At 42.1% G+C, this 24284-nt stretch overlaps 1 protein-coding gene across 1 annotated transcript in view; it reads left to right on the top strand.

The window, feature by feature from the left end:
- The window catches only part of CLNK (cytokine dependent hematopoietic cell linker), a 123116-nt gene that overhangs the window by 37189 nt on the left and 61643 nt on the right, over window positions 1–24284 (top strand). Inside the window, exons 5-7 of the mRNA XM_055587425.1 lie at window positions 5345–5486; window positions 7703–7800; window positions 16599–16644. Coding sequence (XP_055443400.1) covers window positions 5345–5486; window positions 7703–7800; window positions 16599–16644 — 286 coding nt within the window. The remainder of the gene's footprint in view (window positions 1–5344; window positions 5487–7702; window positions 7801–16598; window positions 16645–24284) is intronic.

The raw sequence follows: 24284 nt of genomic DNA, 5'->3' as shown, positions 1-24284 counted from the left end.
AATCAAATCATTGTGCTGTATGCCTGAAACTTACACAGTGATGTATGTCAATTATTTCTTGGTAAAGCTGGATAAATAAATAAATATATTGAGGCATTAATACAGAAAAAGACCAAAAAAACACATATTTCAATTTCTCAGCTATAAAATGGAGATAAAAATAAACTCACAATGGTCATTGGGAAGACTAATTAAAGTGAAAATACCAATACATGATGCTGGCAAGTGTGTGGTGAGAAAAGCACCTCCCAACACTCACAGTGAAATTTTAAATAACAAGAAATTCTTTGGAAAGCAATTTTATAAGATTAAAAAATATAAAAATATTTATTTTCTTCAATCCCATAATTCTATGGGACAAATTAAAGAATTAACCTAAAATTTGGATGAATAATTAAACACTCATTTATGTTTTATATTTTAAATGGCAACACACTGGAATCATGTTATATATTCAATAGTAGAAAAATCATTGAATATATTATGATATATTCATATTGCTCTGTTGTTCAGCCACTCAGTCATGTCCGACTCTTTGCGACCCCATGGACTGCAGCACACCAGGCCCCCCTGTCCTTCACCATCTCCTGGAGCTTGCTCAGACTCATGTCCATTGAGTCGGTGATGCCATCCAGCTATCTTGTCCCCTGTCGTCCCCTTCTCCTCCTGCCTTCAATCTTTCCCAGCATCAGGGTCTTTTCCAATGAGTTGGATCTTCACATCAGGTGGCCAAAGTATTGGAGCTTCAGCTTCAGCATCAGTCCTTCCCATGAATATTCAGGACTGATCTCCTTTAGAATGGACTGGTTGGATCTCCTTGCAGTCCAAGGGACTCTCAAGAATCTTCTCCAGTACCACAGTTTGAAAGCATCAACTCTTCAGTGCTCAGTCTTCTTCATGGTCCATCTGTCAAGTCCACACATGCTGCTGGAAAAACCATAGCTTTGACTATACAGATCTTTGCCAGCAAAGTGATGTCTCTGCTTTTTAATATGCTATCCAGGTTTATCATAGCTTTTCTTCCAAGGAGCAAGCGTCTTTTAATTTCTTGGCTGCAGTCACCATCCGCATTGATTTTGGAGCCCAACAATATGAAATCTGACACTGTTTCCATTTTTTCCCATCTATTTGCCATGAAGTGAAGGAACTAGATGACATGATCTTCATTTTTTGAATGTTGAGTTTTAACCATCTTCTATTAATAATATTTACAAAGAATTTCAATGACTAAAAGAAAATTTTAAATGTATAATGTGAAATCAGCTACCTAATATTATAAGTAATTTAATTGTTAACAATTATGTGTACATAATTTAAATAGCTTTAACATATCTATAGATGATAAATGGAATAGATAGAAATGATAGAGATAGATGTATAGATAGATGATAGATATATGAATAGATAGAATTTACCTGTAAAATCTTTGGTTCTTTACTTTTTGAAAGATTTGTTTAATAATTAAATTAAAGCTATGAATTCTCACCTTAGGACACACATACACACATGCACACACAATCAATCCCAAAATATTTTATAAAGTGGAAGACTTATATATACTGAGCTTTTAGTAAGAACCCCCAATATTAACAGTAGACAGATACTAGAAAAGGTTTATGCTGTCTCATAGAGAACACAGACTGACTAAATTGCATTCCACCTTTTGTGTTGAATGATCAGATTTGCCATGAGCCAAACTGAAGCCCAGAAAGTTTTCCAGATAGGGGTCTGGTGAGTCCCCACTGTGCTATTGCTTACCTGGAGACTAGACTCATCATATAACTAGTCTTGACTTTTACCAGACTGCTTTGATAGAGTGATGATAGAAAAAGGCATGCACTTGGAGGCTTAGGACTAGTAAGCCCTATATAAATATATATTTATAATATATGTTCTGCATTATTCTTGTTCTCTAATATATATAGAATATATATTATTTATATAACAATTAGAATAATACATATTATGCATATTAGATTATTAATATATATTATATAATAATATATAATAGTATTATATATAGCCCTGGGATTTCTTTGGAAGGAATGATGCTAAAGCTGAAACTCCAGTACTCTGGCCACCTCATGAGAAGAGTTGACTCATTGGAAACGACTCTGATGCTGGGAGGGATTGGGGGCAGGAGGAAAAGGGGACGACAGAGGATGAGATGGCTGGATGGCATCACTGACTCGATGGACGTGAGTCTGAGTGAACTCCGGGAGTTGGTGATAGACAGGGAGGCCTGGCATGCTGCGATTCATGGGGTCGCAAAGAGTCAGACACGACTGAGCAACTGAACTGAACTGAACTGAATATATATTATATATATTAGAGAATATACATATAGAGAGAGAATATACATATTAAAGAATGAGAATAATGCAGACTTAGAATTTAAATTTAAGCCTATCTAATTCTAGTTTCCTACGCTATAGTAAAATCACCTCATAGATTTTTCTGCTTATACAATGAAATAAAGTACAGAAAGCACCTAGGACATATAAACTTCTTAACAAGTGTTAGAGAGGCTTTAAAGGGAGGTGAACAAAGCATGACGGGTGGGCTTCCTTTATCTCAGACGTTCTTTAATAGTAGTTTTTATCACAGTAGCAGTCATAATAATATTTACAGCTAGGATTTATTGAGTGCTGACCATCAGGCAATATGCTCAACATTTTACATATGTTGTCTCATTAAGACACTTCTGGTAGCCTGTTTATCACCGTACTCAAAGTATAGTCACTTTTCACTTTCATGCATTGGAGAAGGAATGGCAACCCACTCCAGTGTTCTTGCCTGGAGAATCCCAGGGATGGGGGAGCCTGGTGGGCTGCCGTCTATGGGGTCGCACAGAGTCAGACATGACTGAAGTGACTTAGCAGCAGCAGCAGCAAAGTATAGTGTACTTTTACCATTTTTATTTCAGGCAGAAGAGCTCTTTTCAACATTTCTTGTAAGGCTGCTCTTGTGGTAATGAACTCCCTCAGGTGTGTTTGTCTGGGAGAGCCTTTATTTCTCCTCTATATTTGAAAGGTAACTTTGCTGGGTAGAGTATTCTTGACTGACATCTTTTATCTTTCAGTATTTTTGACTATTCCCTCAGTGATAAAGAATCCTGTAATGCAGGAGATGTGGATTCGATCCCTGGGTTGGGAACATCCCCTGGCAAAGAGAATGGCTACCCACCCACTCCAGTGTTCTTGCCTGGAGAATTCCATGGACAGAGGAGCCTGGTGGGCTATAGTCCATGGGGTCTCATGGAGTCAGACATGACTTAATGATTAAACAGCAAATTTTGAATGTATCATTCCTCTCTCCCCTGGCCTGTAGAGGTTCTCTTAGATATCTGCTGATAGCCTAATGGGAGTACATTTGTAGGTGACTACCTTTTTTCCCTGACTGCTTTTAAAACCTTTATCATTGACCTTTGACAGTTTTGATATAATGTATCTTGCAGAAGATCTTTTTGCATTATGATAATTAGGTGTTCTATGAGTTTCATGAACTTGTATATCCAGTTCGTTCCTCAGGTTTGGAAAGTTCTCAGCTATTACGTTTTTAAACAAATGCTCCCTTCTCCCTCTCTTCGCTTTTTGGCATATCCACTATTCTCATGTTGCTTCTTTCTAATGGAATCATAGTTCTTACAGAATTTTTTCATTGCTTTAAAATCTTAGTTTATTCTCCTCTTCTATCTGAGAATCATTTTTAGATTTCTTTCTTTGAGCTCACTGATTCTCTCTTCCATATGGTCTGCTCTGTTTCCAATGCTTTCTAATACATTCTTCATCTCATGTATTGAGTTCTCAAGCTCCAGAATTTCTTTTTGGTTCTTTTTTAGAGTTTTAGTCTCTTTGGTAAGTATTGCTTCTGTTCACTGGTTTTACTCCTGAGCTCATTGAATTGCTTTCTGAGTTTTCTTGCAACTCTGAGTTTCTTCATGACAGCTCTTTTGAATTCTCCACCAATTAGATCATAGTCTGCTATGACTTTAAGTTTGGTTTCTGGATAATTGTTATGTTCGTGATGTGAGACTGTGTTACCATGGTTTTTCATGGTGCTTGGTGAGCTGTTCCTCTACTAGTGCCTTTGAAGTAGTAAACACCCCTCTTGTTTACGTAAAGCTTTGTTTACTTTGACTCTGAAAGATCCACACATTGGTAATTAGAGACCTGTCTTCTGATTTTCAGTACATACCGCTAAAGCACAAGTTTTTGTTTCTGTTTTTTCTTACCTCCGCTCTATTTGAGAATTGGCACTTTCCACCCTCCACTGCTTCTACCAGAGTGGTCACTGGTGCCCTTGTCATTTCTGCTTATGCCTCTGGGGTCACTGGGGGTGCCTTTCTAATGCCGGCGTCACTGCTGCCATTGACATCTTCATGTCCAGAGTTGCTTGGCACATTGGAACTGCTACCGTAGCAAGGGATGGGGAGCCAGGTAATACTGCCATGGGCAGGAGGTGACAGAGTCACAGGTACACCTGGAGATTGCTGCCCAGTCCCCTGTGCTCGTGGGCACCACTGTAGCCATGACCTAGAGTCCTGTGCACCACCCCCGCTGGTGGTACCAGGCTTTCTGGGGTTCAGGATCGGGGCACTACTTCTACTCTTCCCCTAGTTCTACCCACTCTATATATTCCAATCTAGCCTTCTTCAGATGAACAAACATGTGGGTATCTCTGGAGTCCCAGTGTCTTGGGCAGAGGAACCTTTGTTGAGTTCAGTTCAGTTCAGTCATGTCCGACTCTTTGAGACCCCATGGACCGCAGCACACAGGCTTCCCTGTCCATCACCAACTCCCAGAGCTTGCTCAAACTCATGTCCATAGAGTCGGTGATGCCATCCAACCATCCCATCCTCTGTCATCCCCTTCTCCTCCTGCCCTCAATCTTTCCCAGCATCAGGATCTTGAAGGAGTCAGTTCCTCACATCAGGTAGCCAAAGTATTGGAGTTTCAGCTTCAGCATCAGTCCTTCAATGAATATTCAGGATTGATCTCCTTTAGAATGGACTGGTTGGATCTCCTTGCAGTCCAAGGGACTCTCATGAGTCTTCTCCAACACCAAAGTTCAAAAGCATCAATTCTTTGTTGAGTTATGGATGTCTTAATTGTTGTAGATTGAAGGGGAGAGACAAACAGAGTGTTTCACACCACCATGATGGTTTCTAAAGATATCGTTACAATTCTGCCACCATGAGAGGTTAACTCCCCTAGACTCCAGACTCTTAAATCTTTAACTCACAGCCAAGGGAATCTCTATTACTCCCCTGGCCAGCACTGTAGCCTATAATTTTTGTCATTGTTGTACCTCCCGTTGACTCACTGAAATGTCCCCTCCTTAGGAAAGGAATTCTATGGCAGTCCTGGATAGAGCAAAAGGCCACACAGGTGATGACTATGAAGACCCTGAGCTTCACATGGGAGAAGACTGGCAATCAGTGAAAATCTTACCAGCCAGGCCTATTAAGGAATCTGAATATGCAGGTAATGTTTAGGGCCTGAAATCTGAAAATCACATGCCCATGCTGCAATATTGTAGAGTGACTAAAGATGCAGGTTCTGAATTAGCAACTCTAGGTTAAAATTCTGCTTCCACAGCTTATTAGCTGTGTGTCCTGAAACAAGCACCTGAAAACCATTTTCTATATTTGAAGATAGGGTTCAAGATATCTGAAGATAGTGCTTACTCCACGTAACCCAGGTAGTTACATGAAAGATGCATGTTGAGTTCTCAGAGGAGGACTCGGTGCAGAGTCAGAGCTCTATGACTATTTATTATTATCATGATGGCTTCTCTGGTGGCTCAGATGATAAAGAATCCACCTGAAATGTGGGAGACCTAGGTTTGATCCCTGGGTTGGGAAGGTCCCCTGGAGGAGCGCATGGTAACCCACTCCACTCTTCTTGCCTAGAGAATCCCCATGATGATATCTTGAGTCTGAGAGACAACTGATGAATATGGCAGAAGATCGACAAGCAGAGATGTGGGCAACATCCCTGTTAAGACAGCGTTGCAGGGAAGAGAGCAGAACAAAAGGGGAGACTTAATATGGCTGATTTGTCTTGCTCATAGCCAGCATATAAGTAGCACAAAAGCATGGCAGCAAAGCCAGGCTTTGAAGAGAAAGAAAACCTTAATATACACCATCTTTTCTTCTTTGTAACTGGGGCACCTTACACAGCTTCAATAAGGTCTCTGAACCTTAAATAAAGCAAAGTGTTGTGAGGGAAAAAAGGAAGTATTTGTGACTTGAGAGCCTGACCTACTGAAATGAATCTACAGAAGTCCCTTTGAGGACAATCATTTTGTAAATAATAATGATATTCCTTTGTTCATCCACTCAGTATGCATTAATTAATATCTATTGTATGCCAGTTATCATGTTAGCATTGATCAAGAGATATAAAGGTAAGTATGATAGAATAAGTTTGGTATATAATGTATATAAGTATGTTAATTATATAGCTGCTGTTGTTGTTCAGTCACTCAGTCATGTCTCACTCTTTGCAATCCCATGAACTATAGCCTGCCAGGCTCCTCTGTCCATGGGATTCTCCAGGCAAGAATACTGGAGTGGGTTGCCATTTCCTTTTCCAGGGGATCTTCCTGGACCAGAGATCTAACCCATGTCTCCTGCATTGGCAGGTGGATTCTTTACCACAAATCCACCAAGGAAGCACAAGTATATAGAAATATATGTTAAGTATAAAATATGTATGTTAAGTATGTAATGTGGGCTTCCCTGGTAGCTCAGCTGGTAAAGAATCCACCTGCAAAGCAGGAGACCCTGGTACTATTCCTAGGTTGGGAAGATCCCCCGGCGAAGGGATAGGCTACTCAATCCAGTATTCATGGGCTTCCCTGGTGGCTCAGATGGTAAAGAATCTGCCTGCAAAGTGAGAGACCTGGGTTCAATCCCTGGGTTGGGAAGATCCCCTGGAGGAGGGCATAGCAACCCACTTCACTATTCTTGCCTGGAGAACCCCAATGGACAGAGGAACCTGACAGGCTACAGTTCATGAGGTCACAAAGAGTCAGACATGACTGAGTGACTAAGCACACACAAGTGTGTAACATAGAAAAGAGATCCAGGGTGGTGTGCAGGTGGGTGGGGTCTAGGAAGATTTCCGAAGGGCATGACACAGTCCAAGCCTTGAAGGATGAGTAGAATTTCCCAGGTGGATAAGAGAATGAAGAAGGTTCAGGTCCAGACTTTGGCATTTATGTATATGGACCAAGAGAAGTGATTTCTCCTCTTTGAGCCTCAGCCTCTTCGTCTGTTAAGTGGAAGTAGAATTACAAGCTCATGCCTATATTGTGTGGAGAAGGCAATGGCAACCCACTCCAGTACTCTTGCCTGGGAAATCCCATGGATGGAGGAGCCTGGTAGGCTACAGTCCATGGGGTCGCTAAGAGTCAGACACGACTAAGCGACTTCACTTTCACTTTTCACTTAATGCACTGGAGAAGGAAATGGCAACCCACTCCAGTGTTCTTGCCTGGAGAATCCCAGGGATGGGAGCCTGGTGGGCTGCAGTCCATGGGGTCGCACAGAGTTGGACATGATTGCCGTGACTTAGCAGCAGCAGCAGCCTATATCGTGATGGTTCATTAAGTTTATAGATGTTCAAATATGTTGTTCGTTACAGTGTGCAGAGTCATGTAAAGTATGACTTTAAATTTTTTTCTTTCTTCACAGATACACGCTATTTCAAGGGTATGATGGACACACCCCTGTCCTTAGATTCCAAGACCTCTCTCCCAACAGACAGGCTAACCTGGATGAAGCTGGAAGAAGTAAGTAAAAGCTTGACTGCATGAACCAAACACATGGAGGGCACTGCCTAGCATCCAAGAGCTTTACCGTCTCTCATTTCCAAGGCATCTTGTTGGAATGCCTTGGTGGTGAGCAGGTCAAGCTCAGTGAGGTGCAGGGTGATTCAGCTGGAGGGATCGTGGTCCTTAGAATAGGTAAGTAGAAGGAAAGAGAACTAACATTTGTGGAAGATTTTCTGTGAGCCAGACATCAGGCTAAGGACTTTCACCTGCATCTCACTTAATACTCATCCTGTTCTCTAGGAGCAGCATTTAAACTCAAATCTCTTTGATAATAACATATCATTTTGCCCAGATTTAGGCCCAATGATTCCAACTGCTAATGGTATGGTAATAAGTCCAGTCAGTCCTCCATATCTGTCAGTTCTCCATCTGTAGATTCAATCGAGGATTAAAAAAAAAAAAATTCCATTAAATTCCAAGAAGCAAAACTTGAATTTACCATATGCCAGCAACTATTTACATAGCATTGACATTGTATTAGGTATTACAAGTAATCTAGAGATAATTCAACCAACCAAGGATTTTGTAGTTCCTTAGTATGTACTTGATACTGAGTATCTGTGTATAAGCGGACCCACACAGTTCAAACCAATGCCGTTGAGGCTTTCACTGTATATAGAAGGATATGCATAGGTTATTTACAAATACTCTGCAATTCCATATGAAGGACTTGAGCATCCACAGATTTGGGTATTCAAGGGGCACGCTGGAAGTAATCCCTGGCAGATATGAAGGGACAACTGTAGGTCAATCTCTCTGAACCTCTTTCTTTGTAAACCCAGTAGCCAAACAGGAGTAACAATCTCTGCCATGCTTACTTCAAAAAGCTGTTGAAAATATCTTGTAAATGTAAGTGCTCTAAACACATATAGTATTTTGTTTTTAATAACATTGCACAAAATACATATTAATCATCCCTGAGGTTGCAAGGCTATCAGTCATAACATTTGGGTAAATTTCATGTCAATGTTTTCTGTGCTAATGTATTTCATGCAACGAAGTCTTTGTTGTATAGTATATACTGGTTTTCCTTCCTTTGCACATTGTTTCAGTCATACAACTATGTCCCATGTCATAAAACAAGCATCAATAAGCATAATCTTTACAGATACTTCACTCCTCATATAAGATTTTTAATTATTTTATTTAACCATTGAGTGAAAACATTTTAAAGGCTTTCAGTACATATTGTGAAATTGGTCCCTGAAAAATCATTTCAATTTACTGCCCACCCCCGCCCCACCCCCCGCAGAAGCCCTGTATTAGAATTTCCACCTCATAGAATTCTCTCCAAAACTGTGCATTATTCTTTTTAATTATAATTTTTAAAAAAGAGAAAGAGACTTTGCTGTTCCTTCTTTAAAATTTGTTTCACATTTATTAGTGACTGTGAACACACTTAAATATTTATAACACATTCATCCTTGTGCATTATCTATGTAAATGGTTTACTCGTTTAACTAGAGGGTTTCTTTTAAATATTGACAAGAAAAGGAAACTACAATTTTTACCAAGCCATTCACACAGAACACAGCCAATAGAGATTGGGAGAGCAAGATAAGGGATGAAATATTGAACACTTCCTCTTTACACAGATACTAAGCTAAACATTTTAATCATTCACTCAACAAATTCATTCAAGAAACATATGTTGGGTGCCTGCCATGGACCAGACATAATTATCCACTCTAGTATGTGGCAGTAAACCACCAAGGCCCTGCTCTCATGAAACTGACATGTAGTGGGTGGAGACCTATGATATGTAAATGGAAAAAGAATAGATACAAAGACGATATATCAAGTGATGAGCTTTGAAAATAGAATGAAAGCAAGGCAGTCAGGAAAGGTCTTTCTGAGGAAAGATGGGAATAAATGAATGAATCAATGACATTTAATCCTTAAAATAACCTTGCAAGATGAATGTTATAAGTCTCATTTTAATGGCTCCAACTTTTTGAGCTCTGCTTCTTTGGGCCAGTTACTTACCTTCTCTGAGCCTTTACAGTCTAAACTATACAATCTCATAGCTTTCATGATAATCCATACAGAGCACAGTGCGGGGCACAGAGCAGTCAGCTACCAGATGACACCTCCATGAGCACAGGGCCGATTTTAGGCCCAGCATCTAGCACAGTGCTTTATGTCAAAGGTTCTCAGTACATACTGCTCACATGGATGGAAGAGCTTCCAGGCGGCACTAGTGGTAAAGAGCCTTCCTACCAGTGAGGAGACACAAGATACTCAGGTCCAATCCCTTGGTCTGGAAAATCCCCTGGAGGAGGACATGGCAACCCACTCCAGTCCTCTTGCCTGGAGAATCCCGTGGACAGAGGAGCCTGGTGGACTACAGTCCATGGGGGTCACACAGAGTTGGACATGACTGAAATGACTCAGCACAGCACACAGCATGTGAATGGAAATGGACAAACAAACTCAGTGCTTTGAACTGAAATTGGAAATATGACTAGCTTGAAATATGAAGGCTTCCTTGGTGGCGCAGCTGGTAAAAAGAATCCACCTGCAATGGAGGAGACCCAGGTTCGATCCCTGGGTCAGGAAGATCCCCAGAGAAGGAAATGGTAACCCACTCCAATATTCTTGCCTGGGAAGTCCCATGCACAGCAGAGCCTGGCAGGCTCTAGTCCATGGGGTCGCAAAGAGTCAGACACAACTTAGCAACTAAATCACCTCCACAGCTTGAAATATTAATAGGAAAAGAAACCCAGCCTTCTTTCCCCCATTTGATTTCTTTCTTTTAATGGGATATAGTTGTTTTACAACACTGTGTTAGTTTCTGCTATACAGCTAAGTGAATCAGCTCTATGTACACACATATCCCTCCCCCTCCCCACTCCAATCCCACCAATCTAAATGTTACCACAGAGCACCAAACTGCGACTCTCTTGCACTGCTGGTGGGAATGTAAATCGATACAGCCACTATGCAGAACAGTAAGGATTTTTCTTGAAAAACTAAAAATAGAACTACCGTATGACCCAGAAATTCCACTACGGGGCTTATATCCTGTTGTAGCTGTTCAGCAGCTCAGTCGTGTCTGACTCTAACCCTTGGACGGCAGCACGCCAGCCCTCCCTGTCCATCACCAACTCCCGGAGTTCACCCAAACTCATGTCCATCGAGTCGGTGATGCCATCCAGCCATCTCATTCTCTGTCGTCCCCTTCTCCTCCTGCCCCCAATCCCTCCCAGCATCAAGGTCTTTTCCAATGAGTCCTCTTCGCATGAGGTGGCCAAAGTATTGGAGTTTCAGCTTCAACATCAGTCCTTCCAATGAACACCCAAGACTGATCTCCTTTAGGATGGACTGGTTGGATCGCCTTGCAGTCCAAGAGACTCTCAAGAGTCTTCTCCAACACCACAGTTCAAAAGCATCAATTCTTCAGCACTCACCTTTCTTTCTAGTCTAACTCTCACATCCATACATGTGAATACTTGCAATTATCTCCGAGATGTACAACTGGGGCAGGCCCCAACAGAGCGCTGTTAGACAGGGAAGAGGGCATTTCAGGAGCTTCACCTCTAAAGCACGAAACATATTGAGGGAACAATAGGAATTTCAGAGTCACTGGGCCAGAGGCTAAAGTCACAAGTTCTTGTCTGGTTACAAAAAGTAGAAAATTCTGACCTAAAAAGTTAAGCTTTTCTTTCCCTAAAAACCACTGATAATTCCTCTTTGCGCAGAAGTAAACTTTCATGAGAAGAATGCTTTCTTAAAAGATGATAATTCTCATTTGATTTTTCTTAAATGACAATGCCAGAATTTAAGTCTCCATTCTTATTACTTTATATCCTTTCATATTATCTTTGTAGTTTTTTTGTTATAAATTTCTTCTTTTAGCTAGGTCACTTTACAAGAGGAACTAAAATTTCAACATATTAAATCAAGTGAAATCTTGTGAGAAATAGGAGGTGGGAGATGAGTACAATTTTGGCCAGGAGGCAAGTTGTCTTATAAATTAATTTAATAAGGACTTGGCCTCAATTCAAATAAAAAAGGGAGTTTTGCTTTTATAAGCAATGTTTGAAAAATACAGTTTTTATGGTAAGCAGACTTTTTTTTTATTATAACCTCATTCTCAGGAGTTAATTCCAATTAGTTTTGCACATTTATGTGGTGATTAAACTATCTATGAATTGGATCTTCAACAGTCCTTACAGGAACTTGTTCTTATGTTGATTCCTTAGACTGATTGCATGCATGCATGCTATGTCGCTTCAGTTGTGTCTAATTCTTTGCAACCCTGTGGACTGTAGCCCACCAGCCTCCTCTGTCCAAGGAATTCTCTAGTTATGAATACTGGAGTGGGTTGCCATGCCCTTCTCTGATTCTTCCTGACTCAGGGATCAGACCTGAGTCTATAATTATGTCTCCTGCATTGGCACACAGGTTCTTTGCCACTAACACCGTCTGGGAAGCCCCGTTAGACTGGTCACAACGATCTTAAAGCACTAAACCATTGTCCATCTTTTCATTTATTGAGCACTTGCTGTGTACAAAGCACTATGCTCAACAATGGGGATTTAAAAAAAAAGGGGGGGGGGAGCCAGTGTCCACAGTCTAATGGAGGAGCCATTGGCCCAAATTGGCAGTTTTGAAATAATAATACAAGGTGTTAAGACTGAGGTGACACAGATACAAAGAGCAGGGAGCTGCATCACTCAGACCAAGCAGAGGCTTTTGAGAAGTCTTTTGCAGGAAGCGATGCAAAGCAGTCTTCTACCAATAACACATTGCATTGTTATCGGTGGTTCTCTCCTGGGAACAGTTTGCCTCCTAGTGGATATTTACAATGACTGGCGACATTTTTGATTGTTAAGACTTGGGGAACGCTGCTGACATCTAGTGGGCAGAGGGCAGGGTTGCCGCTAAGTACACTGTAAACGCACAGGGCAGCCTCCCACAGCAAACTGCCCGGCCCCAACTCTCAATGGTGCCGAGGTTGAAAAACTTCTGTTATAATGAAACCTGTGTTATAATATGCTGTAAACTCAGAACTGCATCCATATGATTCCACCTTTTGCATCTAACCTCTTATTCTTCTTTGTTCCCGCATAATCTAGCATTGTTACAGGTATGTAGTAGACATTAAAAAAGCTGTATTTGATAGAAAATGAGAATAGCCCTGGAGAGGGGCATAAAATACTTCTAGGCCTGGGATCCTATGCCAATACTGTCAAAGTGTTGGTCCCTCTGGAGAAGATGCAGCCAAAAAACTCTCGTGCAAAAGAGCCAAATGGATCCAAATGTCCAAAGACACAAAATGGAACATGGCCAGCTACAACTAGGGATTATCGTCCTAAGTGAAGTAACTCAGAAAGAGAAAGAAAAACACCATATGATATCACTTGTACGTGGAATCTAAAACAGGACACAAATGAACCTATCTACAAAACAGAAATAGACTCACGGACGCAGAGATCAGACTTGTGGTTGCCAAGGGGGGTGGGGAGAGAGAGGGATGGACTGGGAGTTTGGGGTTGGTAGATGCAAGCTATTACATTTAGAATGGATCAACAACAAGGTCCTAATGTACAGCACAGGGAAATATATTCAACATCCTGTTATAAGGACTTCCCTAGTGGCTCAGATGGTAAAGTGTGTGCCTACAATGTGGGAGACCCGGGTTCAATCCCTGGGTCAGGAAGATCTCCTGGAGAAGGAAATGGCAACCCACTCAAGTACTCTTGCCTGGAAAATCCCATGGACGGAGGAGCCTGGTAGACTACAGTCCATGGGGTCACAAAGAGTCAGACATGACTGAGTGACCTCATTTTCTTTCCTGTTATAAACCATAATGGAAAAGAATATTAAAACAGAATGCATATAGGTGTATAACTGAGTCTTTGCCATACAGCAGAGATTGGCACAACATTGTAAATTACCTATTGTTGTTGTTGTTCAGTCGCTCAGTCGTGTCCAACTTTTTGTGACCCCATGGACTGCAGCACACCAGGTTTCCCGGTCCTTCACCATTTCCCAGAGTTTGCCCAATCCATGTCCGTTGAATTGGTGATGCCATCCAACCATCTCATCCTCTGTCACCCCCTTCTCCTCCTGCCCTCAATCTTTCCCAGCATCAGGGTTTTTTCCAGTGAGTCGGCACTTTGCATCAGTTGGCCAAAGTATTGGAGCTTCAGCTTCAGCATCAGTCCTTCCAATGAGTATTCAGGGTTGATATCCTTTAGGATTGATACTTCATTTAAAAATTAATTTTTAAAAATAGAATTTGGCCAGCAAAGGGGAGAAGAGCAGGCACTAAGGAAGCCTGATCCCTAACACCCTAATCATGCGGGGCCCAGCAAGACAGAGACCATGGAGACTCTCCCCTGCTCCAGGCTAGCAATAGGAGGTGGGAAGAGCATTGGGAGAGACCCTCTCTCTTGGGCAGGTGCACAGGGAAGATTGAAAGCTGAGGATGCAACAAGAACTTGACAAAAACCCTCCAGCACACCAGCTTCCGTGGGGTCTCCCTGGAGGAACTGAAAGCTGAGGGTGTGACGAAGGAAGCCACAGCAATAACAAAACCTAAACCATACCTGATGCTTTACTATATTGACCAGTAGAAGAGCCACATCACATGTAGGCAGAATTATGTGGTCCAGAGTTCCACAGAGGAAAAGAGGTGGACTTTGACCATCAAGACCTAACAGGTAACAGGGGATTCAATGACCTCCCTCCCCTTCACCTTGACCACCTCAACTTGGCACCAATAAAGTATACTGCAAAAACTCTATATTAGTCAGGGTTCTCTAGAAGTACAAGCAATAGGTAGATAGATAATAGATAGATAGACAGATAGAGATAGATATTAATAGATAGATGTGTGTATACTCAATCATGTCAGACTCTTTGTGACTTTCTGGACTGTATCCCACAAGCATTCTCTGTCCATGGGATTTCCCAGGCAAGAATGCTAGAACAAGTTGCTATTTCCTTCCCCAGGGTATCTTCCCACCCAGGGAGCGAGCCCCCATCTCCTGTGTCTCCTGCATTGCAAGTGGGTTCTTTACCACTGAGACACCTGGAAAGCCCCCAATAGATTGATAAAATAGATACACAGATGGATAGATAGATAGCATAGAAAGCTTGAGACACATAGGCATATAGTATACATATAAATAAATTAGTAATTATGGAGGCTCAAGTTCCACAATCTGCCATCTGAAAGCTGAAGACCAGGAATGCCGGGGGCCTCTAACTTCCAGCTCAAGTCCAAAGGCACAAGCACCAAGAGAACCAGTGATGTAAATCTCAGTCATCAAGGGCAGGAGAAGAGCAACGACCCGAGTCAACAGTCAGGCAGAGAGAGCAAATTCTCCTTTCCCCTCCCTTTTTATTTTATTCATGCCCTCCCTGGACTGAAAGATGCCCTCTGGCTTTGCAGAAGGCAATCGGCCTTACTCAGTCCGCTGATCCAAATTATAATCTCATCCAGAATCACTTCCGCAGACACACCCAGAAATAAGGTTTCACCAAATATCTGGATACCCTGTGACCCTGTCAATTTGACACATAAAAATAAACATCATAGACCCCAATACTGACCTAGGCTTAAAGGCTTTCCAAGGCATTGGGCATCATTAGTAGGTCTCCCTCACCTTCTTCAGGATTCCCTGTAGCTCAAATGGTAAAGAATGTGCCTGCAGTGCAGGAGACCTGGGTTCAATCCCCTGTTCAGGAAGATCCTCTAGAGAAGAGAATGGCAACCCACCCCAGTATTCTTGCCTGGAGAATCCCATGGACAGAGGAGCCTGGCAGGCTACAGTCCGTGGGGTCACAAAGAGTCAGACAAGATTGAGCTACTAACACCCAGCACCTCCTTCACCCTCATATCTAAAGATTAAACAGCAAGCCCTTAATAGTTCAACTCTGCCTTTAGCTTTTTTAAGTGGTGATTTCTCTTTTTATTATGTGGGCCATTTTTTTTTTAGTCTTTATTGCGTTTGTTACGGTATTGCTTCTGTGTTATGGCCATGAGGCATGTGAGATCTGAGCTCCTCTACCAGGGATCAAACCCACACCCCCTGCATTGGAAGACAGAGTCTTGACCACTGGACCACCAGGGAAGTCCTATCAATGCCTTTAATACAATTAACAATGACAGCTAACAATTCTTCAGCTTGATTGGTGTTATTTCCTGTTCTAGGCACATAGCCTATCTCTTGTAGTTCTGCCATCCCTGTGAAGTGTCAGTTCTTCTATTACCCCCATTCACAGCTGAGGAAACTGAGGTTTAGAAAGTTAAATGACTGGCCACCTTCTCATAGCCAGCACATGATAAAGGTGAAATCCCAACAAGGGCATTTACACGAGGCTACACTTTGATCTGCCTGCTCAATCCCTTTCATGGACTTGATCATGTATATTGATCTTCACAATAACTCAATGACATGAATTGACATGAACAAAATTTTCCCTATTAAAAAAGATGGAAAAAAAATCTAAGGCTCATAATATGGTAAATGCCTTTCCAAAGTTTCACAGCAATAAGAGGCAGGATTGATTCTCAAACCAAATATTTTTTATGCCGAATTACCACCTGAGGCCCCTACGCTCGTCACTGGCATGGTGGTATTTACACACGTTGAATAGTTGCCAACAATACACACAGGGTGATCTGTTAGAATGATGAGTCCTGGACTCATAACCTAAGGGATCTAACCATACTGAGTGGCAGGTCATGAAATGGAATAGTCACAATTTAAGAGATAATTGTAATGCATTGTCTTCTACAGGTGGAAAAACCCATTTCCAAGGATATCAGAAAACAACATGTTAAAGGTAAAGTCAAATCACAAAGTTTGAAATATATCTGTATATTTTTAGATTTTTCTGAACAAGGTTATCTATTAAATTAACCTTCATCTAATAAGGTTTTCTAATTTTGGAAAGACTCTCTCACATCTTATGCCTTTTTATCACCTTACCTTATTAATGAGGAAGTTGACTGTGAAAAGTCATATTCCATGTTGTACAATCTGGAAAGAAATTGTTTTGAAACATATATTTCTTGCCTCAAATACATAGCTAAGTTATTCCTCTAAGCATACCCTTGTAAATTGAAAGATAGACATCTAATTTTAAAATGTTTGATTAATTAATATGAAAACAGATTTTAAAGCTTTAGGCAAAGCAACTCAATTTGGAGATGAAGAAACAGGCAAGAAACTGAAAAGAAACCATCAATTTCAGTACTGCTAGAAGCGCAAGTGGAGGATAGCTACAGTAATTTAATTGAATCCTATACATTATAGCTTCTCTCATCACTTTCCCCAATGTCCCCTTCTTCTTTTTACAATGTCCACTTGGAAAAGATGACAGCCCCATGATTTACATTTCCCAGTAACTTAAACATATCAAATTCAACTTTTATGTGTCTTATGCTATATTCTGTAACATATTACTAACATCAAATTTTCTTTAATGGGAAAGTGTAATCATTAGAGTCCTAAGAGGGAAGAGATGGCACATCCAAATTAGGATAATTTAAAGAGGTTTATTTGTAAAGGAACTGTTTACTAAGGTATGTGAGGTGTTGGGGAAGAATGTGGGATGATGCAGGCACTGGGGCCTATAAGCAGTGGCATTATTACCACTCCTAAACCCAGAGATGAGGGGACAGCCACAGAAAACAAGAAGGTGCTCACCACCTTGAGAGGAGCAGTGGCCGTTTTTGCGGGACATCACCAGCCCATGTGGCTGGTGGCTCAGACAATAAAGTGTCAGGAGATCCAGGTTTGATCCCTGGGTCAGGAAGATCTCCTGGAGAAGGAAATGGCAACCCACTCCAGTACTCTTGCCTGGAAAATCCCATGGGCAGAGAAGCCTGGGAAGCTACAATCCATGGGGTCGCAAAGAGTCGGACACGACTGAGCGACTTCACTTTCCTTACTTTCCTCCCAGGGTGGGAATGAATGGAATACACGCCCCAACCTCCCTCTCCAAACTCCCTCTTGTCTCCTGCTGGGACTTCCCAATGGCCAAACCCAACCAGAAACCACAGGGCCAGTTTGCCTGTGCTGGTTGGTCCCCGAGGATTGCGCGTAGGTGGAACAGAATGGACCAGATGAGCAATGGACCTGGAGGCACAAGAGAAGATGCCCACAAAGGGAAGCGAGGTGGAAAGAACAAGGAGAGCGGCTGACGCCCTGGCTCTGCCACGCCCTGGCTGTGTGACCTTAAGTGAGGCACCTAACCTTTCTGAGCCTTTACTTTCCTCCTCTTGAAATGTGAGGTCGCCAGGGCCTTTATGACTCTTCAGTTGAACTGCATAAGCAGAAGCAGGGGACAAGGGCTGTTCCCTGCCCTATCTCTCCTCTCCATCTTCCATAGCCTGACTGATCCCTGTCTATCTGCCCTCTAGACCCCTTTAAACCGTCCCAAATAGGGAAGCTTTCCTATTCCTCTTGAGTCCAAGAACATGGAAATGCCTTTGATGTACACAGCACTTGATTTAGAGCGTTCCTTCAGTAACTGATGTATTAGTATCGCTAGCCCTTAGAAGACATGAATTATATAGCAGTTTTTTCCTGCCTGACAGAGAAAGGGCCCAGAGCACAGAGCACAGAGGGACCCCAAAGCAGACCATAATCATTTGATATATACAGAGGTTCTAAGTCATAATAGAACCTTCATAGCCATTTATGGAGAAATGACTCCTGGAAAGTGAAAAAGTCGTTCAGTCATGGCTGACTCTTTGCGACCCCATGGACTATGCAGTTCATGGAATTCTCCAAGCCAGAATACTGGAGTGGGTAGCCTTTTCCTTCTCCAGGGGATCTTCCCAACCCAGGGATCAAACCCAGGTCTCCTGCATCGCAGGCAGATTCTTTACCAGCTGAGCCACAAGGGAAGCCCTGAGTCCTGGGGAGAAAGGTAAGAAATGGGTTTCACAATTCTTCTCTTTTTTTAATAGTTCACTGTAGACATGAAGCTTCATTTCTTTGATGGCAGAATCTTCTTTGACCACCATTCTACATATATTAATACGTCTGTGTGACAATCCAGATGGTTCTAATACCAATTCCAACGTCCATAGGAGGCAGTTCTCCCACCCACACATCATCAAGCAATTCTCTGGACACCAGCTGGGTGTCCTACAATTCAATCAAGTTCTGGCACTGTCCACCCAGAGACAGCATCAGATGAACAAGTTAAGGGTTCGGTCCTACCAGACCGCACCTCACCACCACTGCAGATGCGTCATGAGCCCAGATTGTCACCTGCGCGTCTATAGACTGAAGGTTCCATCCACCCCTGCCTTGGGTTCAATTACTTTGTTAGAGTGGCTCATATAACTCAAAGAAACATCTTACTTACTAAATTGCCAATGTATCAATAAAAGGATGTAACCCAGGAACAGTCAAATGGAAGAGACACAGAAGGGAGGTATTAGGAAAAGGCAGGGAGCTTCCATGGTTCTTGAATCTCTGTGTGTTCACCAACCTGGAAGCTTCAAACTCTTGGGAGTTTGTGGAGGCTTCATTATGTAGGCACGGTTGATTACATCATTGGCCATTGGCAACTGAACTCAATCTCAAGCCACTCCCCGCTTCCTAGAAGTAGGGGTAGGTTTAGATTTGGGGGACTGTAAGTTTCAACCCTCCAATCACATGGTCAGCTTCACTGGCCACCAGCCCCCATCCTTAGGTAGGATCTAAAAGTAATCTCCTTAACATAACAAAAGATGCTTAGATAGCTCTCATCACTTAGGAGATTCCAAGGATTTAGGAGCTCTGTGCCAGATACAGAGATGAAGACCAAATATACATTTCTCATTATAAATCACAAATCACAACTACTCATTCATCTATTTATTTATACTTCACCTTAGCTCACAACTGTTGGAGTAGTTAACAAAAACTTGCATGGTATAGCAGAAAAAGTTTTAAATCATAGGAAATATAGAGACAGACAAATGAAATTTGGGATCCTAAGGCACAAGTCATTGCAATCTATTAAAATTAAGCTACTAGTTTGCCTCAATCTTCCCAGTAGTCTATGCAAAAAAGGGAGAGCCTGCTTTTTCATGTGAAAAAGCATCAATTGCCCCAAGTAAGAAAAGAGTAAAGCAATTCCTCAATGAGTACAACAAGAACACATCTTTCAGAGTTAAGTTTGTCCTGCCAGTTTTATAGGGGATGATGACTGGTATCTGGGTACCATGGCTGAAAAATATAGCTGTTTTTGTAAAACTAGTGCATGCATGCTAAGTCACTTCAGTCATATCTGACTCTTTACAACCCCATGGGCTGTAGTCCACCAGGCTCCTCTGTCCATGGGATTCTCCAGGCAAGAATACTGGAGCGAATTGCCATGCCCTCCTCCAAGGGATCATCCCAACCTGGGGGTCGAATCCATGCCTCTTACGTCTCCTGCATTGGCAGGTGGGCTCTTTACCACTAGGACCACCTGGGAAGCCCCTTTTCAAAAGTAGACCCCAGTGTAAACTGCAGAGGGGACCTCAGTGAAAACAAAGCTCACAGAAGTTCAGCTTGTAAGTTGCATGGAAAACTTCTTCAATGAGAGTAATTTTCTTTGTGTCTTCTCTTCCTACACTTCCATAATTGATGGTTTTGTATTACTACCCAGAGCTCTAAGGGACTGTACTGAGAAAGAAGCTGGAAGGGAGAAAAGTAATATGAATATCCTCATTTTTTGGATCAGGCATCTTTCTGGAAAATGCTTGAATGATTTATGTGTTTATTACAAAATTCTGTATGTTTGATGCAAACACATTCTCAGATAATTTATTCATTCTCACAAAATGTCATCGAGAAAAACATATTGGGTGGTTCAGTCATGGCAGAGTTTTATGGTGATATTTTTCATCAAGTTGAGCAGTTATAGATTTATGTTAATGTACATTTCATATTATTTTTCTTGAAATCATATTCTGACATTATCTGGAAACTGTCAGATTTCAAGAACTTATCTTCCCTGAAGCTTGGCTTCTTTTATTCACTCCTAAAAATGGATAAAAGTTTATTTGGGGGCAAAGTATTCATACAGTGTAAGTTGCTTGTGAAAGTGTTAGTTGCTTAGTCATATTTGACCCTTCGCGACCCCATGGACTGCACCCCACCAAGCTCCTCTGCCCCTGGATTTTTCCAGCCACAAATACTGGAGTGGTAACCATTCCCTTCTCAGGGAGTTGTGATGAACCATTAATTAGCATTAGCTATAGATGCAGAAGAAACTCTCTCTTTTTAAATGAGGATAGCTGTAATATTCAAAAGTGGTGTGGTTTAGCTTCTCTCTTTTTTTTTCTTTTTTTAAATTGGAGGATAATTGCTTTACAATGTTGTGTTGGTTTCTGCTGCACAACAACACGGATCAACTCTAAGTGGCTTAGCTTCTTAACGCTAAGCAGAAAGGAAGCTAAAATGAGTTTCTTTGCCTTCCATGTGAACCAAGCACAAACTGTAAACCAATTTCCTTAGAGGTGAAAAGCACGTCATATATAAGAATGAATTTATAACAAAATACGATAAACTATCCATGAAAAGAAAGAGGGAATTACACACAGGTGGCTGAACCTGAATATCCAGAAACATGAGCTTGGTTAAAAAGAAGTACAATAGAATTCCATATAATGCCATCAAAAGACCTTTCTACCAGTTTGCTTTCTGTCACATTTAGATGCCAAAGAGTTTTGAGTTAATCCAAATCTACCCCCTCATCTTATGCCAAGAGGCTTGGCAAGAGAAGGGGCTCACATAAGGTCACAGAGCAAGCAGTCCAATCCTAGACCAGACCTAGTCTTTTGTGAATATGGCAATGTTTCCAGGGTTTTACTATATTTGCTAGTATCTAAAATTATTTCTGCAAACTCCCTAAATGATTTCTCACTCACCAAACTCCAGTATTCTTGCCTGGAGAATCCCATGGACAGAGGAGCCTGAAAGGCTACAGTCCACAGGGATGAGCAGGGTTGGACACAGCTGAAGTAACTCAGCACAGCACTTAGCACAAATTTGGCAAGGTTTTCAGAGAAGAAAGTGGCAACCCACTCCAGTATTCTTGCCTGGAGAATCCTGTGGACAGGGGAGCCTGGTGGGCTGCTCTCCATAGTGTCGCACAGAGTCGGACACGACTGAAGCGACTTAGCAGCAGCAGCAGCATGCAAGGTTTTAGCGCAAAAGACAGGAATTGATGGATGATACTGTCCTCTAGGGGCAGAACACGGCGACACAAAACATCACAAAAAGGATGGAATTTGCCTTCCTATAGATTATATCCTTAACAAAAATCACAAGCTTTAGCCCACAGACCTAGAAACAGTCAGAAATAAATTTAAGATTATCCTCCTACCACCATTTTAGATTTAAGTTGATATCAGACACAAACAGTGGTTCAAAAGTGATAGAAATCATATTCCTGTTCAGGCTCAAAGGAAGAAAAGGAAGGAGGAAGAAAAAAAAGTGATAGACACATTGATACAAGATCAGTTCAAAGCTAATGTTATACATGTTGTAATGTTATAGATGTTGAACTACAGGACAATACTTTGTCTCACCGTCACACAGAGAAAAAGAAAAGTGCTAGATAACCGCTCATGTAACAAACACACATTTCAATAGAGAGCAATAAAGAAGCCACAAATAGAAGAGTTAAAAACAAGGCAGTTACAACACCATGTGATAACTACCAGGGTAGAAGTGCACTTTATTCAAAATCACTTTGTGCCAGGGTACAGAAGACCTTAGACCACAAGGACCCACCATCTGGTCAGGTCTCCACTGTGGGAACTTGAAACAATCCTTAATTGTGCCACGACAGGAGAACTGTGAGTCCTAGGGCTGATTCCCATAGCAGGGCACATTGAGCTGAGGTGGGAGACAGTGACCTTAGGGAAGGTTAAATATTAAGCCAAAATGTGGTTGCCTGAAGGTTGGGTCTGGGGACAAGGACTCCTGGGTTCAAATCCCAGTTTTACGACTTCACAAATGTCTGCAAAGAACTTAACCTCTCGAAGTGTCCATATCTCTGAAAGGGAGGAAATGCTTCTAAATCATCAGATCCCTGTCTCGCGTAGGTACTAACTGACGCAAATCCTCTAGCACAGGTGTTGACACATGATGGACCCTTGACCAAGGGCTACTGGACCGAACTAATGACTTCCACAACTCTTTCCTCCCTCACTTATTCTTGCCCTTCTCCCTGCCCTGGAATCTCTCTCTGGCTCTCTGTGTAGACTGAAACCATGCTTGATGTAGTTTGGTGCTGAGCAAACACAGTAAATCTGTTACTGATGAATATAAAAATAAATTCCTTAACCTTAAAGATCAAACTTTTCTGAACATTATTTTCCCCGCAGCAAACATATAGCACCATGCAGAGCACATAGTAGATGCATGGTAAACCCTACGGTAACTCTAAAAATTAGCCCATGTTAATAAAAGTGTATCAGATAAGCATTGTCGGGGGTCACAGGACCACCAAGAGATCAGCCTGTGATGCTTAGCTACGAGTTCCCAGTAGGTGGGGGCCTGCAAGGGGCAAGCCAAGAAACCCAACTGCTTCTGGAACCATCTCTGCTTGTGATGTGAACTTGTTAGTGCAAGTTCCTATGCCCAACGCACAGTGAGGCCACACAAACCGAAATGGTGGCGTTTGGAGCGGAGGAAGGTTTATTGCAGGGCCATGAAAGGAGCTGGGTGGCTCACGATCTAAAAAACCCTGAGCTCCCCGAAGGGTTTTGGCAAAGCATTGTCAAAAGCCAGGTGAGGGAGGACATCATCAGTCCTGAGGAAGCCTGCGGTTGTGCTCATGGTCATCAAGTAGTTAATATCTTCTCTTTGGTGGGGGTTTTAGCATCGGTAAAACAACTCAAGAAACATGCGTCAAATACTGCTCTCCAGGGCCTTCAGGGAGGAGCTAAAGCAGAGGATATGGTGCAAAGTCCCATAAGGTCCTGCTCAGTTATAAATCTAGGCAAATGATTTTCCTGGGGTTTCCCAGGTGGCACAGTGGTAAAGAATCCACCTGCCAATGCAGGAGACACAAGAGATGCAGGTTCGATCCCTGGGTCGGGAAGATCCCCTGGAGTAGGAAATGGCAACCCACTCCAGTATTCTTGCCTAGAAAATTCCAAGGACGGAGGAGCCTGGCAGGCTACTATCCATGGGGGCGTGAAGAGTAGGACACAATCAGGTGATTGAATGTGCACACACACATACTCACACTAGCCCTTAATATCCCATCTGTAGAAACACGGTAGAACACAATGGCCTCTAGCATTTTGTGCATCCATGGGTATGGTTCATACATACAAATCCACCCATTCCACTGCTCACCCACCCCATTGCCTCTGAAGCCTTGGTCCTTCCCTTCACCCTGCCTACCCACCTTGCCTCCACTCCCTGAGACACTGAGTTCAGCCAAAAAGATATCTCCTGGGCTTGTCGAGAAAGAGACTT

Source organism: Bubalus kerabau, chromosome 7 (genome assembly GCF_029407905.1).
Source record: "Bubalus kerabau isolate K-KA32 ecotype Philippines breed swamp buffalo chromosome 7, PCC_UOA_SB_1v2, whole genome shotgun sequence".
NCBI classification, from domain to species: Eukaryota; Metazoa; Chordata; class Mammalia; order Artiodactyla; family Bovidae; genus Bubalus; species Bubalus kerabau.
Note: the sequence above shows the minus strand (reverse complement) of the source record. Positions and strands in the feature narration are given on the sequence as shown.